General features: G+C 35.1%; 1 protein-coding gene across 1 annotated transcript in view; it reads left to right on the top strand.

Moving 5' to 3' along the window:
• Nucleotides 1-17,085, top strand: part of TTC8 (tetratricopeptide repeat domain 8) — a 42,753-nt gene that overhangs the window by 1,824 nt on the left and 23,844 nt on the right. Inside the window, exons 2-6 of the mRNA XM_066321937.1 lie at nucleotides 6,628-6,657; nucleotides 9,679-9,799; nucleotides 13,990-14,053; nucleotides 14,195-14,354; nucleotides 15,125-15,214. Coding sequence (XP_066178034.1) covers nucleotides 6,628-6,657; nucleotides 9,679-9,799; nucleotides 13,990-14,053; nucleotides 14,195-14,354; nucleotides 15,125-15,214 — 465 coding nt within the window. The remainder of the gene's footprint in view (nucleotides 1-6,627; nucleotides 6,658-9,678; nucleotides 9,800-13,989; nucleotides 14,054-14,194; nucleotides 14,355-15,124; nucleotides 15,215-17,085) is intronic.

The following is a 17,085-nucleotide window of genomic DNA, read 5'->3' as shown; positions in this document are numbered from 1 at the left end:
GAACAAGGACCTTATATGCCAGCAATATGAGAGTTTTTCCAAATTCTGTATTGAGACAAAAATTGATCACCTATGAAATGTTCACACCAGCCTATAAGCTTTATCTTTTATAAGAATGAAAGAGGAAAAACATTTAAGATAATTTCCTTTGAAAAGTGGTATAGGGTGGGGTTGTGAACGTTGTCTATACCAGATCAAATCATAAGCTCTTAGTAGTCTTACATGAAGTCTCTGAATTTTAAGATCAAGTTTCATGACTGTTTTGAAAAAACTTTCAGGCCACAGTTGCATGCAAGCGACTGGACTTTATAACTTCAGTATGTCATTTCAGAACTGTGTTCCTATTCAGAGTTTTGTGTGAAAAAGGTACTCTTCAGCAGCAACACACTTCAAACTTACTGGGAAGTTCAGAGGGAAGAGGGACAAACTTGAAATAAGATTAGTTTGGTTCTTGCTTCATATAATCTTCTTGAGGAATCCTTATTAATAGCTCATTTTAAGCATGAATGAGTGATTTATAAAAGTATTTGAAAGTATATCTGTTTGAGATTGGGAAATATCAGTCCTTCTCTATAACGTTTAAAAATGCATGGCAGGATGTTTCAGTCCTTGTCTGAAAAGGTTTCATACAGCAATGTTCAAGTAAAGTTTGCAGACACCAAGTGGATTTTACTCTATAGAAATATTTCATGTCAGGAATAACAGTTTTTCTTAAAAAATAAAATGAGTGGAGAGATGATAAATAAATGGAAGTTCATGTTGTTTCAGAAGGATCATGGCATATACTGCTTTCATGGTATGTAATGGAATGGCTACACAGCTCTTTTCCATCATTCTTCTTTGTTTAGTCCAGACAAAAAGCACAACTCCCGACAGGAGAAGATGTAGCATTATTTATACCACCTGTTCATTGTGGTACAGCACATTGCAGAAACCAGAATATTAGTTAAATTACTTTCAAAAATGCAACTTGAACCAAACTCAAACCAGTTCAACAAACAAAATATTACACTTAAAATCTCTTCAACAAAACATTTTTGATTGTCTAATCAGAATATCACTTAAACATTCGTGGGAAACTTAACATGGAATGGCATTTCTGTTTGTCAGTCAACTGTGTTCATGATATTTAGATTTTACCCTTTTTATTGTAATCAGCCTAAAATACTAATATTTTCTGGTTATCTGTCCAAATAAACCTGTATTTATTTTATTATTGTGCTTTTCATTTGTAAGGGTGTTTTCCTTAACCCCTTATCAATGTTGTTGCACTTTCAGCTCATTACTTCCTAACACTTGCTGCTTTCAGGTACCAGCCTGTCCTCTTTACCCTGCTAAACTTCAGGCATGGAGTAAAGGAAGTAGTAGCATGCCTCAAGAATATATTTTATGTGTCCTTGAAACCTTACAAACTAATTTCAACTTACTTAATACAACAGAATGAAAAATCTAATCATGTTTGTGGATTGTAGCACATATCGCTTGCATTTAACAAAATCATTATTTTTCTAAAACTTTTGAAAGGTACTCAGATACAAGGCTGAATACTGAGGTAATTAGAACTCAAATAAGTGACATGCATTACTTAACTCTCCTGGCTTGCCTAGTCTAATCCTATTTTACATTATTCTGAATTTATTCCAATAGTAGTGTATCAGGTTTTTTGCTGTAGTTGTGAATATTAGAAAAGTGATCTATGATTATTTTATTTCCACATTGATTGAGAATCCAGGATCATTCTCAGGCAGTTTGGCTTTGATTTCTGGTATCTCTGTTACCTTTGAAATGGCATGTTAATGAAATCAGTAGTTAATGAAATCTAAATATTTTGATTGAACTTTAGTTCTGTCGTTTTCAGCCACCTACCAGAAAATGGTGCTGTTTTCCGTCTGTGTGAATTACATTAGTAGTATTTTAATACAAGTTGGCAAATTATCTAAAATAAAGTATGCATCATTTTTGGTACCTAACCCAGGAAGTGTGGTTTATAATGCTTAAAAAACACATAGCAGTTCTAGCAGATTTAATGGTCAGACTCTTAATGATAGAATTTCTGCAAATCAAACCCAAGATATGTCATGTTGAGCACCAGGAAAGCAGACAGACAAATGACAACACTTGCAGAAAGTTTGGATTAAGTGAGCTGCTGTGCAGCACGAGGGAATATTCAGTGGCTGTAATCACTGTGCCATCTGTTCTTATCCTCTTGTCCCATATTCTGCTAAGCACGTGCTTCCAAACCTCTGCAACCAGGGAGAGGGGGATCTTGTAGGAACAATAACCTCTGTCACTGCTCAGGGACTCACTTCTTTGAACAGCATACATTGGGGCATAATTTAAGCTACAGGAGCTGGTGTCTTATAAAGACTTGCCCAGGTCAAGTTAAACAGTGACTCTTACAGGTCAGAACTTTTTCATGCTCAGGCAACTGCCCTTCTCCCTTCTAAGACATGTAATGTAACAGCGGGTGAGTAAGGGAAGAGACTAACAGTGCCCAACTGGAGAGTGTTTTCATGCCTGAAGAGATGGCCTTTCCTGTGTGAAAGCCTGCACTTTTTCCCCCCTTTATCTGCTAAAAGGTAGCACCACTTCTGCTCCATTGCATCTGCAGCACTGTCCTAGAGCTATGGTTTCCTGCTGAAACCAGCTTTTTACAATAGCCTTAGAATTAGGTGCATTTTTGCCACTACACTTAAAAATGTAGTAAGAAATTTTTTTGACCAGTACATCTTGACTTAGGTTGAGACTTACCACTCTCTGTACTTATTGCTTAGCATTCAGGATATGTTTGTTTCAAAGGTATAATAATGACAAGAAGTTCTCCTTTAAGAACTTGGCAAAAGATGATATAAAAATCTTAAAAATAGCTTTACTAATGATCCAGTCAATAGTCACATGTACGTACATTCAGAGGCTGTCTTAATTGGTGCAGGACTCTCTTTGAACCCTGTCACCAGATGCAATAAGCCCTAGGAGGTTTTTTAAGTACTTTGTTGACCTTTTAGCTGACAGGGCATGAATCAGAAATTTTCGTACATAGTAGTATCAAATACTGTGCCATTGTATATTTTGAACTCTTAAAGAGTACAACAAAATGGAAATGTTTTAAAATCAATGAAGTTTTCCTGAAGAGTTCTTAATAAATAACATTGTCATAGAAGAAGAATTCACTGCTACTGAGTTACACTTTGTGAAAGATTGAAATTTTTTTTAATAAAATATCCCTTTTTATTTCTTTATTTAAGAACTAGGAATAGAAATGGTATTGGTGGAATTCACTTCTATGCTGACATTCTTAACTCAGGATAAATAAAAACTGTATTTTGTGTAACTAGCACTTGGGCATAGAAACAAGTAAAATACTGGTGTTGAGTTTAATTATTTCCTATTGTAAGCAAACAGGCCTTGTCTTCTGTGTTTATAGTAATAGCTTGACCTAGAGGAAATACAATCCAGGAGACTGTCTCTGTTGATCATCCTGATTAATCACCTAATCTGATTACTCTTTGTGTTCCATATGTCAGATTCAAGGCAATAAACAGAATCCATGTATGAGGCCTGCTCTAGTTTAACAATAGAAAAATTTGCCTAATATAATTAATAGACATATAGGGTTCTTCCTTTGTTCTTCCTTTAACTTGATTAATGGTCTTCTATGAGGATTTGCATTTGTTCATTCATCCCTTCTTCTCCCATGTTGAACTTTCAGCTGCTATAATTTACATACTTGTTTTTGTAATATCATAATAAAGTTATCATGGTTATGTTTACGGGCTTTGAACTTGATTTGAAAAAGCATCATCAACAGAAATCACTTATTAGTGCAAGAGACTGTAAGTTTATGCATGAAAATACTGACACTTAGAGTGAAGTCATTGTTCCTGGGTAAAGGTTGGGGATTTTTTTCTGGGTTTCTGCTCTTAATCATTTGAAGAACGTTTTCAGAATAGAATAATTTGAATATTTTTGCATGTATTGAATTATACTCACCTGAAACTAATTGTAAAGTGAAGCTTTCTTATAATATAAGATATGTAATATATTCCCTCTTCCAGGCTATAAGCATCAAAAACCTTAATTATTCTAAGTATTTTTGGTATTCAAATAAACGGACTTTACATTTTAATGTTAAAGTGCCCTCAGTGGATTTGGGGATCTGGATTAAATAGTTCCTTCATTGATTTTACAATGACTTGACTTTCAAGGGAGCTTTATGTATAAATGAAGAATAAATTTGAGCTTTTGTTTTGAGAGACAAGCTTACGGGGCAATGCTGTTTGTTAATCCTCTCAAAGAACTCTTTATTTGAAATCTAGTTCCTGTGGATTACTTGCATGTGTAGCAACTGCTGCATCTACCCATGTTAAAGTATATTATATTTTAATGTAATTTTTGTTATTCCATACTTTTGTTTAATCTAAGGGTCCTGTTACCTGCTTGAGGGTTGTTTAAAATTCAAAGTTACTTCTTGTCAAAAGGTGAAACAATGCACTAGTTTGTATTAACAATGCATACTCTCACCTACAATTATGGGAGTGGAGTAGTTTTTAGTATTATTGACCTACTCTAGTTTCTTGCCAAAATCATGAGGGATGTAATTTCTGAATTTTATAGTAATATAAGTGCTCTTACATAAGCAAATTTAGTTGATTTTTAATTTATTTTTTAAAATAGTGAACAGTACCTAAAATAAGATACACATCTGTAACATCATAGTGGTTTTGTATTAGTGTTGACATTTACTCCTAACTTGTCCTCATTAGTTACTGTTGCACATATGGAATGGAAGACCACTTAATGTTCTTAAAGCCATCTTCATATATGCTGTAATACTCAGACACAGTGGGGTATAAATAAAATGCATGCTGAAATATCTCAATGGGGAATAAAATGCATGCTGAAATATCTCAATGCCCTTTATTACTTAGAAAGTTGAATAGTTTCTTCTTTTAGAAAACAACTGCTATACATTAAAGAATTGTAATAGTTAATTTAATAATAGAACTAAAATGCAAAGCCAGTTCCAGTGCTTTAGTCAGGCCCAGGTATGTCACAGTCAACTGAGATTAATCCTTGAATTCATGTTTAATTCCATAGAATACTCAATATGTGTGTTATGCACTCCAACACCAATGAACAACTTTCTGGCTCCAAATACAATCCTATAAAGGATTCTGGTACGCTACAGGATGAAGATGTCCTTCACCAGTATTTCAGGTCCTGCTGTCAGAATTTACCAAGTAAAACTGTTCAAACTGAAAGAAGTAGACCATGTCTCAAACATCAGAGGGCTGATCTTGACATTGCCATTCTGGTGGAACAGAGGCCAGCTCTGTGTCTTGGCTCCAAAGCAAGCCAGCAGCAGGGGAATGCTTGAGCTGGGAGAAGGCATTGGTGTGATCTAATAGCAGCCTTCTAATACATACAAGGAGGTTATCAAGAGTATGGAGCCAGGGACCACTTGCAATGATGCAGAGAAGTGAAGGAAGCTTTGGCTTGGTATGAAGAAAAACATTTCTCAATAAGGATAGTGAGCAGTAGAACAGGTTGCCCAGTGTGATATAGTTGGTTTAACTATATATATGTACACAATGCTGGATATACAAGAAATTTTTCACTGCCTCCAGTAGCAGAAATGATCTGACTCTACAAAAAAGAAAAAAAAAAAGAAGAAGAAAAAAAAAAAAAAAAAAAAAAGGTGGTTTAGAGACAGTAACATCTATCTCCCACCTCCATTGTCTAAAGCTAAAGTAATACATTAGGAAAAGCTCATCCCCAGTCTCTAGAAGTGAACAGCAAAAGCCCTGAAGGGTAGTTTAAATATTATGTAAGCATGATAATTACACATCAATTGGTGATAAACCTACAATTTTTCCTATCAACATTTACCCAATTTTACCAGAAGTTTTCGAGTAGCTGCAAGTTCCAGCTTTTTCACTTACAGTAAACTTAATCTGGCAGCTTTTCTTTTGTTTTTTTGGGTAATGCAATAGGCTGTTAATTTGACATTTATTTCACTTGCAATATTACTGTCCAAATGCAATGAATACATAATTTTCATCATAAAAGTACCATGAGAAAGTGCTGAAATTTTCTTTTGTCTTCTTGAGTGGCATCATTGCAATCACCAGCAGCAGCTAAAAAAAGTGTGATAAAATGGATTTTATTAAGTAGGTATTCTAAAGACCATGGTGTGATAATCTGGTTAATTTTTAGGAGTTGTGCATACATCTTACATGTTCATTTTCTTTTAATCTATCATTTTTTCATCTTCATAATGCCTGAATGTTAATCTAAGATTTGGCTAGGATGATCCAGCAGAAGCAAGAAAGCAAAGGTATCAGAAAAATTTACTTTCTGCAAATTTACTTTCTGCAAATTTACTTTCATTGTGCAAAACATTGATTGTTTGACATTGACATTGTAATGTATGTAAGTTGAGATAATGACATTGACATCATAGCATATGTAAGTTGAGATAATGTAATGAAATGGAAATTTAGATATGTGTGTAAGAGACAAAATGTTTGTGCAAAATGAGGTCATCACAGAGTATAAATGCAGTTGTGTTGTTGTTTTTATTGTTCGATATTTCCATTCATCAGTTTCTGTTTTCTCTCTTTTCAGGAGCTTGATTCTGAATACACTGTGTTTCAGGTAAAGTTCTTTCCATAAATACAATTATTAGATGCAATCATTGGGAAGGATTTCTAATACACTTAATAATACTTATTTTGTTATTAACTTCTCAATAACTTTTTTTTATGTTATTATTATTGGTAAGGCATTACATTTGATAAAGGGAAGATTTTTGATATTTTGAACAGGCAGCTTTTATATTTGATAGAATTTTATTTCTCTCATATTTTTCCTGTATCTTTATTCAGCAGTTTGGTGCTTTCTAAAAGCTAAATTGAATCTACCTTGTACTGAATGACCTTCACCTGCAGATGAGATTAGGAGGAAAACAATGTGTATTCACAGACAGAACAATGTTTGTGCTCTTAGGGCTCACTTTCATGTTTTATTTAATCCATGTAATGGTGGGCTCTTATTCATGCTTTTCCTGCTCTTGCAGCTCAGGCTCACTGCCTACCTTGTGTAGAGTCTGGTAGCCTTGTAGGTGCATGATGTTGGTTTGCATAAGTGGTGGAATATTGAGAGTAATTAATTAATTTTCACTCTCCCCACATTAGCTCTAGATTATTGCAATGGCAGTAATAACAATAGCATTTTGCATATGATGGCATCTTTTGGCTCCAGCTCACAGTCAGAAGAGATTAAATGCAATGTGAAATAGCATCTTTGAATACAGCTCTGTAACATATTTTACAGGTCTTTAATTACACTCCATGAATTCGTGCACCTTGTTTACATAGAGAATGGTTTCACTGAAACACTGCCAGATATCTTCTTGAGTGTAATTATTATCCGTCACAATGTAGCTGTGTTCTGGGGTTTTTATTGTGTATGGAATAAAATTTATTATGGTAGAAAGGATTATTGGAGAATACAAGCTCTTAGAAAAGTGTGTTACCATGTTCAGAGAAAACATTTAAATTTAAATACTAAGTTTATCTTTTTGATTTGATTTTTGGACTTTTCAGGAACAAGAAGAAAAGACTCAATTCAGTTACAAATTTCTCATGAACTGAGTGAAAAACACTGTCACTTTTCTTTCTGGAGTTTAGACTTAGATAGTGTGTACTGCGTATTTAGATACTGTATCACATTTCTGTACCCCTTTAGTTGCTATTAGGTATTGTAAATTTTGTTCTGATTATGAGTTAAGCAAGCTAAATTTGTTATGTTGTGAATGTGTGGGTTGTCTGAAATTAGTTTCCCTTTTTTTTTCCTACCATATAAATGGTGTTTCATAAAAATTCAGTTTATCTTCATATGGTCCAGACATTGGTGCTTATCACAAAACAAAATTATCAGTCCCACACAGAGAAATCAGATAATCTGTAATCTACAAACAGATGTTTAATTAAGGAATACTGTGTGATATTTGAATTTTTTGTTGGCTCTGAAGCCTTGGACTGGAGCTTTAGACTGGAAGAGATGCCTAAGGAATCTATTTTTTGACAGATATTTGTCCAGTAATGACAAAGAGACATGTTGATTTTAAAAGCACATTTTCGCTTGTTAGTGGAAAAATCACAATAATATACTTATGCCTTTGTAAAGAATTGACCTCAGTTTTAGCAATTAGTGTAGAGGAGTTACTACTTCCAATTTCCAGGAAAAGATCATTACTACGGGCAGATTTTCTTACTTCTAGTAAGAAATTAGCCCGTGCCTGGCTATAAAAGAGCTCTAATCTTGTTCCCTGTATAGACATAGTTATGTTGACTGCAGATATACGTGTCTTTGAAAAAAACAGAGTACCACCAAAGTGTTAAAGATTCACAGAATCATGAAAAACTGTTAAAGGTGCTGAACATCTAACAGAAATCTCAACATTAATTAAAGGCTGTCATCCTACTACATAAGAAGAAACTAGAATAAAGCAGGTCTGGATTATGACTGTCTGGCCTAGATTCAGATCATCATGCTGAATTCCCTTCTCTTCATTCTTGAACAAAGATTTCTAATTGTGGTTGAATCAGCTGGCTGAAGCCTTCCTTTACTTCTGCTTGAAGAAAGCACTTTTTGAAAGAATAGTTAAATATTTCAGTATCTTTAGATACATTTAGATACATTTTCTTTATGATTGATAGAAATTTGCATTGAAGTGTAAGGGAAGTGTAGAGGAAGAGACAGGATGAATGAGAAGTGTCTCATTAAATGATTGCTTGAATTATTAAATAAACCTGAATTTCAGATCTTCTCATACCTCTTATTTAAGGAACAAATGTTTCCCTGTGTTTGACCTTTATTTCTATTAAGATAGCATCAGTCTGTTTCTATTTTGAAAGGACCCCTTAGCCAATACTGAATATGCTTTTCCAGCAGATTGCTGTACTCCCTGTTAGAAAGGAAACAAATCTAATTATTTTGGCAGTGATTTTTACTCTGGACAATCTATGATGATCTGTTCAGTATGTGATGGAAGATCAGGGATTGGTCTTGTGACTTCCTTTATCATGCCAGTTCTATGAGTATATTGCAAGCATATCAAATTGTCTTAGTGGTTGGACCTGCACTTACTTTGTTGGTGTTTCTATATGGCTGCTGCTGATCTTTCTTGTTTTCTTTTTTCTGCCCACCAATTTGGTGTCTTCACAGTCTACACAAAACTTGTCACATAGGCTAGAGTTATGCTTTCCTTTCCACTCTGCTCAGATTATCCTTCAAGACATACAATGGAGCAATTTGTCAGTTCAGATCACTAAATTGTATTCCAATACCTTTTATTAATGTTTTATTTATTTAAGTATTTATGAATTATATGACTATATTCCAATATATTTTATTCCAGTTCCAATACAGATTATGAGTAATCTGAAATGCCTAGGGTATATATTTGTACAGTGTTCTACAGCTGATGCTTTGAACATAGGACTTCATCCCCTTTTAAACCTCCATCAGACAGATGGATATACTCAGCTGTTTTAAGTCAATACCTTACCTAATAAAACTGTGAAGTGATTAATAAAGAAATGGTAAAATAACTGATTAGATTATTTATTTAGTGTCTTGAAGATATTTTACTATTTACTTATCCTTATTCAGGCTGCCTGGAACCTGAAAACACGAGCTTTGACAGAAATGGTGTATGTGGATGAAATTGATATGGATCAAGAAGGAATTGCAGAGATGATCCTGGATGAAAATGCCATTGCTCAAGTTGCACGTAAGATTGACTTTTATTCAAACACATTGACTCAACAAGAGCTCTTTTGGCCATTTCTTATGTCATCTGCCATGGAGTAGTACAAACAGAGGTGACCTGATACAACATTTAGTATTTGTAGAAACCGTGTTTTGGATTGTTTCATTGTTGCATGGCAATGTTGAGATCCATGTGTTCTTGTTGTAGTACTTAGACCTGTCAGACAAGAGTTCAGACTGTGCTTGATTGTGCTTTGTCAGCTTTTGCTCTACATTTGAGGAAATGTAGTGAGCATACAAGTGGTCACTTGCTTTTTCCATCAGTATGTTGATTTCTTTTACTCCTTTCTGACTTCTTTAGGCACTATGGGAAACTAGAGAAAAAATCTGCCCGTGGTGTACTGCGAATTTTATCCATATGCCTGTGGTATAGACAACAATCAGATATCACTTTTTGGCATTGGGTCCTACAAACCTTATCTGAACTGATTTTCTTTCTTCTCCTTTTCTCTGCTTCATTTTTCTCTTCCTTTACAGAGCAGTTTTTCATCTCTGCCATTGATTCTTTTATGCATCTTTTTTTTTCAGCTTCATCAATTCCCTTCTAAGTGGACAATTATTAGTTGTCTTCCATTACTTTTTTGGCATTATTTTTATGTTTTTCTGTTTTCATAACTTATTTTTTTTCTGTTTACATAACTTATTAAGCATGCCTCTCTACCATGTACCACGTCAGGGAATTCAAGGGAAGAACTGGACATAGGCCAGAATGGATACTTGAAGTGTTAAAAGATTTTCTTGTCTGTGTAGATGTAGGCTATTGCATATCTATCTGATTACATTTTCTAAAATTGTCATTACGTGCTTGGTCACAGTCAAGCAGTACTGGAGATGTGTTTATACATTGTGATCAACTAATTATATGTATCTGTCTTAAAACACCACAGTAATGAGATTTAGAGTTTTATTTGATTTTGTGTCCCCTGTGGTAGAGATTATCTTCCAAAAAATTTTTTTGATGAGTACTATTTAGAAATAAGGCATTCTGGAAAAATATTCATACTATGCTGAAACTGAAAAATAGGTGACTTTTTTCTGGGTAGTGTGTCAGAGATGTCAAAAGCAAGGGAAATTATTACAATAGTGTAGCCTGCTCTTCTGAATCACTGAGATAAGATTGCTATCCATGCTTCAAATCTGCTAGGTGTGCCTGAGCTAGTATATAATTTTTCAGAAAGTATATGAATTTTCCAAAGATAGAGAACCCCCTGCAGTCTTTTGTAAATTATTAAATTTACTAGCTTTTATCAGTGTGCCATATCTTTAGTGGGAATTATCAACTATAACTCCATCTGTTGCTTCTTTATGAATGTTTTATGCCTGATATGTAGTTCTTTTCAAATGTATATTTCCAAAGTAAATAGTTAAATCTGTCATTAAATCATCAGTGTCATTAAATCTGTCATTAAATCATTCAGTGATCTTTTCTTTGATAAGCTAAACAGTCTTCTCATTCTGAGCTAAATCTTTTGATTTTTGTGTTGAATCTTGAAACTCTTTTCTTAAGCCTTTCTAGTTATCCACTTGTCTTTTGTAGTCACCAAACCAGACAATGCTCCACCAACACACAGGAAACATCTTTTTCTTTTACACTTTGATTTTCCTTTCTTTATACAGCTAAGGTGTTCTAATGTTACACTTTTGCATAAAAGGTAAGCACAGAAATCACTAAACAGAGTGCAAGGAGGACGGGGTCAGTGGTACCTAGTGACAGGACCAGAGGCAGTGGGCACAACTGAAACTCAGGAGGTTTATTTTCTGAACATCAGGAAATTTATTTATTTTAATATATTTTTACCTGTGAGGGTGAATGAGAACTGGCACAGGCTGTCCAGGGAGAATGTGGAGTGTACCTCCTTAGAGCTATCCAGAAGCCATCTAAATAGGGGCCTGGGCAACTGGCTTCAGGTGGCCTTGCTTGAACATTGTTGGACCAGATGATCTCCAGAGGTTCCTTCAAACCTCCGCCATTCTGTGATAACTCCACTTGTGCATATAACTTAATAAAAATGGGTGCTTACTGACTTTTTCTTTTGGGCTTTTTCTTTTGCTGTTAAAGTGTGTTAGCCGTAGTTGGTCTTGACTTGGGTTTTTCACTGTGGCTGATCTTTCAGAATATCCTCCTCCACTAAAGTCATAGTTCACAAACATAAAACTAGAGCTACACCTCTCATATTACACTGAGAACAACCCTACATTGTCCATACTTTTCCTACTAAGCAGTTTAAATCTTTCTGCATCAGTTACATAACCATTTCAGTTTTACATCTGCCCTTATCTTAGTTTCCAGATTAAACTCTCTTAATAATGACTTTGCTGTCAGTTGTGCATTATTAAATAATTACTTAAGTGTATAGGATCCATGGGAAAAAATTAATTTTCTGTGGTTCTTCTTCACATATTTGTAATGAAATCTTTCTCCCACCAGTTGTTTTTTTTAATAATTTTGCTGTGTTAATTTTCCATCAGTCTTGTTTATTATAAAAAAGTCCTAGAGCACTGTTTTACAGAAAAGTCCATTTTGTTACTTCTGGATGATTAACACCATTAATTTTCTTATTTAATATTGTAATTGTGTTTAAAAGTGTTACCTTGACAGCATATTTTTCAGAAACTTGTACTAATTGGCGTATAATCACAGCTATTGCATTAACTGAGGAGTTAAACTACTCAAATTTCACTCCTAAATTCTGACACTTCTAGTGGCCACAGGCACTGCTGTGATCTTTTACATCTATTCATACCTAGTTGACTTGGGATTCTCAAAGTAAGGACTGAGTTGCCTGTGGTGAGGTCAGAGGAACTATACCCTGTAAGCATTCTCCCAGTACACCAAAAACTCAAAACAATTGTAGTTATTAAAAAACATGTCTGAAAAAAAAGAATTTTAATATCTTGCCTCTTTTATATTACAGCACTAGTTTTAAAAAGAGTTCAGAAAGTGGAAGAGTAACAAATTTGTCTGCTAGTCTGAAAAGTTGAAAGCCACTTTCCCCATTTCTCTGAAGAGTGCCCTAGCTATCATGTTAGAAACTGTGTTGTGTGAACTATCCACCCTTTCTGTTGTGGAGTAAAAACTGCAAGATTCACAGGGCTATAAAAGGCAAGTAAGCAATAGGAATCCTAAATGTGTCCAGCCAAAAGAGAGAGAATCCTAAGGGTTTTTATTTATTTTAGCACAAATTGCATATTTAGTTGCTTTTACCAAGGAGATCGTGGTTAATACCTTCTTTTGTATTATTTAACTTCAAATACAGCTGTAGTCAGGTGGCTGCTTAGGGTTTATCTTGGGGAAAAAAAGAAGGAAGGAAACTGTCTACTTGTCAGTTTATTTTCAGTTCTTGGAAATATTTGCAATAAAAGCAGTTCATAAGTATATAGAAAATATGCAGATGATTAACAGTGGTTTGTCAAGATTTTTCTGTGTCAAGTTAAATCTCATTTCTTTCTGTACATAGTAACACGCAGTGAAGAGATTGCAAGGTATAGATGTCATATGTTCCTTTTAACTGAGTGTTTAAAACTATTTTATAGACATTCACTTAGCAGGTTAGAAAATCTGCCCAATCAAATGTCAGTTCACCTGGGCTCGGGCTAGTTCAGAGTTTACATTGATGGCCTTTGGGTATGGATGAGTTCACAGCTTATAGTGCAGTAAATTGTAGGTGGGGATCTTACCAGGGGGTAATGTCATGAGATACCATTCTCCATCTGCTCTGTAGGTGAAGGTTTAGGTTTACTTACTCAAGTCTGAGTGCCAGATAGAAAATATACCATTTCAAGTTAGCCTGATCTCATTGTTTCAGTAACTTTCTTACTTTAGCACTGTGTGGTGTTTCCAAGATGTTGCTGACAATTGTTTGGGTCAATCCCATTAGGCATCCACACAGGTGAGATGGAGAAGAGAATGGAGAGGGTGAAAGAAAGAAAACCAATATTCACTGTTTGGCAGGTTTCTTGCAATCGTCTATCAATTTATCAGTTGTAAAATGCAATATTTGGGGTTTGTCTTTTTGTTTAGTTCTTTGTCCCTCCAGTTTCAGTAAAGAAATCTCTGGCTTACTGTTTGTGGTAAAACACAAGCATGTTTGAAGTCTTCTGGACAAGGGAGTAGTATCTCAAAGTGAAGTGAGAAATGCTCTTATTTTGTAGGACCGGGAACATCTTTGAAAATTCCTGGAACTGGCCAAGGTGGAGGCCCTAGTCCAGCTGTTAGGTATGTGATAGTTTATTTTTAAAAACGTCACAGGTTAAAAATGAAAAATCTTCTGAAAATGAAATGCTTAATGTATAACTGTTTAAATTCCCTATCAGTAAATACCACTTAATGTACGGACAATGCACTTAACATCTCCAGGCCAGTAACTCAATCAGGAAGACCCATCACAGGATTTGTGAGACCCAGCACACAAAGTGGGCGCCCAAGTACCATGGAACAGGCGATCAGAACACCTCGAACAGCTCTCACAGCTCGTCCACTCACTAGTGCTTCTGGGGGATATGTCAGGCTGGGCACGGTGAGTTGCTTGCCCCTGTTCCCAGAATGGAACATTTCTTGGTCACAGTGACTCTGAAGTAAACTCAGGCAGTTTACTTAAGAGCTGTATCTAAGCTCAAGGTTGAAGGAGGCGATTATTTTTATTTTTTAAAATTCTTTTCAAAATAGAGTTTGAATAGATAACTTTTTTGTGCATTTGCTAGTCTGTTTATATTAAAAAATGTACATAAATTCACAAGTTCACCAGGATTCTTATAAATTCTGAATTCACTCTTTGTGCTCTTTAAGACACATTTGTATTCATGGAAGGCCTTGCAAATATTGTGACATGATTTCACTGTAAAGTGTCTACTACAAAACAATTGCTAAGCACTCTGTCGGTCACTTCAAAAGATAACAAGAATAGTCTATACTAATTTATCCCATTCTATTGGCAAAATTAATAAACTGCAACCGGCATGAATATGTAATACAAATTAAAATCACATTAATGGCAAAATGTGGCATGTTCTCATTATTGAAGGTAAGAACTAATCTTCCTAAGTATTTCTTGAGGATTTTTTTTGCTTATGTATCCTAACTACCTAGCTACGTGCTTAGGCACTGTATGACAATAGTGGGGAGAGACAGAGAAGAAAAAGGAGAAGTCCATACTGCACAGTAGAGCAGTGAATCTACAAATGTTTTGTTTGGAATTTGGGGGTTTTTTGTATGTTAATACTATTTTGAAAATCTTCAGGAAAAGTGTAGGGGATCTTCTCAATTAAAAAGCTTCTCTTTCCCCCTCAGGCTTCAATGATAACAAATCCAGATGGCCCTTTCATAAATCTGTCTCGACTGAATTTAACAAAATATGCTCAGAAACCCAAATTGGCAAAGGTATGTAACAATTTTTGTTAGTGTTGTAATATCTTTTTCTTGTTTTCTGGTGTCATTCTAATGTAACTGTACATGGGATTGGGGATAAAAACAATGATGAATAGTGGTTTAGAGATTAACCTCAGAAAAATAGTGTGTTACTCACCTTTTGAGAGTGTTTACCAGACTTGAAATTGAAGGTATGTCTAAAGAGGTTATGGTGAAAGTATAACCTAGGAAAAACATTCATATAGGAAAAAATATTCTGGTAAATACTGGTAAATAACTTTGGGCTGTGCATCTAGGAGTGATGAAGGGCAACTAAAAAAAGAAGCCAGGAGCAAAAAAACAGCAGAACCTTCCTTAATGTCTGGAAAAGTGGTTCTGTGTACAAATAGATGGCAATCCTGGCATAAAAATGTTCATGTTTGGATTTCTTCCTTTTGTTTTATGGCATGAGTTAACACTTTCTATGTAAAAAGGTACCATTTTTTTGTTCAGAATACTTCTTCATTTTCAGTTAAGATCATCTGATTGATGGTCAGTGAAACTATCTGACAGTAGAACAGGTTTTTGCAGATTGTCTGCCCAACTTACAGATTTCAGCTGAGTGCCAGGGAGCTGAAAGTTATGTGAAGATTTATCATTCTGTTGCCTTTCAATTGAATCTTTCCCCAACACAACCAGTGAGCTGTGTGGTTGAAGATGTTTTCTGTGTATAGTGTGTTCATGAAAACGACTGTTGGGGTGAGGCCAACAGCTCATTTTGCACAATGTATCAAGTAATTGTCTCTAGGGAGCACAAGGTATCAAACACACTCTAAGGAGCTGTATTTGGCTCTCAGCCTAAAGGTGAACAAACCAATATGAATTCAATCTATTTTGAGAAACATAGTGGTGAACGCTGTTAAGAAAACTGGCAATATCTGATAATGTGCTGGTGGAAATAGCTCCTCCAGTCCAAAACTTTGGTTAACAGTTTTTCATAAGCAGCCAGGAAATTTCTTTGCTTTTTAAGCCTGATCTAGACTGATGTAGGGCATTGCATTTCAGTGTGGTTTTCAAAGGAAATAAATCTTGTGTAATTGTCCTGTTTCCTTCACCCACTGCTTGCATCATTGTCCCTTGGCCTCTTAATCAAGCTAGGAAGAAGAACAGGTATCAAGTTCTAGTTGGTGAGGTAATTGATGACTTCCATACTAACATTTGACAGCAGTTACAAATCAGTTCATTATCAGTGCTGAAAAGATACTGCTTGCTTTTTGTCCAGTTGTGTCCTTGGAGGCAATCAGCCAGCAGACACATTATTATAAATGCATTACAGTCTGGATTCTTCCAGACTTAATTTCTTACATTACAGGAATGTAAGATACCTGGGAAGGATTAAGAAGCACAAGACACATCCATAAAAACTAGGCTTAGTCCTTCTGCTGGAAGACAGCTAGCTTTTCATTGTGATTGCGAACTACATGCTATTTAAGTAGGTAGGTTAGCTTTCAGAGGAAATATTCTCAACGACGGCTTGCAGGAATGAACAACATACATATTTTTAACAATTTTGGGGTTTAATTAGCATTTTCTGTGGCAGATTTGTCTTCCTTCAGTTTCATATGAAAAGAAACTTAAGCCAAAAAATGTAAATCAGCAGTCATAGAAACATCCATAGGCAGCAAGTGTACTTGTCATTATTATGAAGCTAATACATTATGACATTAACATTTCACACAGAATGTAAGATCTAAGTTTAAATTTGGAGCTACATGGATTTGTAGATTTTTTTCAAGCAAAACAGCATTAAGGCTAAAGCCAAAGCAGGAGGTGAGAATGCAGACTGCACTCTCCGTTAAGAATAATTGATTGAAATTCTAAAACCTTTTGAGCTGTCACCTCTC

The sequence above is a fragment of the Sylvia atricapilla genome, chromosome 6 (assembly GCF_009819655.1).
Source record: "Sylvia atricapilla isolate bSylAtr1 chromosome 6, bSylAtr1.pri, whole genome shotgun sequence".
In the NCBI taxonomy this organism is placed as follows: Eukaryota; Metazoa; Chordata; class Aves; order Passeriformes; family Sylviidae; genus Sylvia; species Sylvia atricapilla.
The sequence above is the reverse complement of the archived record's forward strand: the minus strand, read 5'-3'. Positions and strand labels throughout refer to the sequence as shown.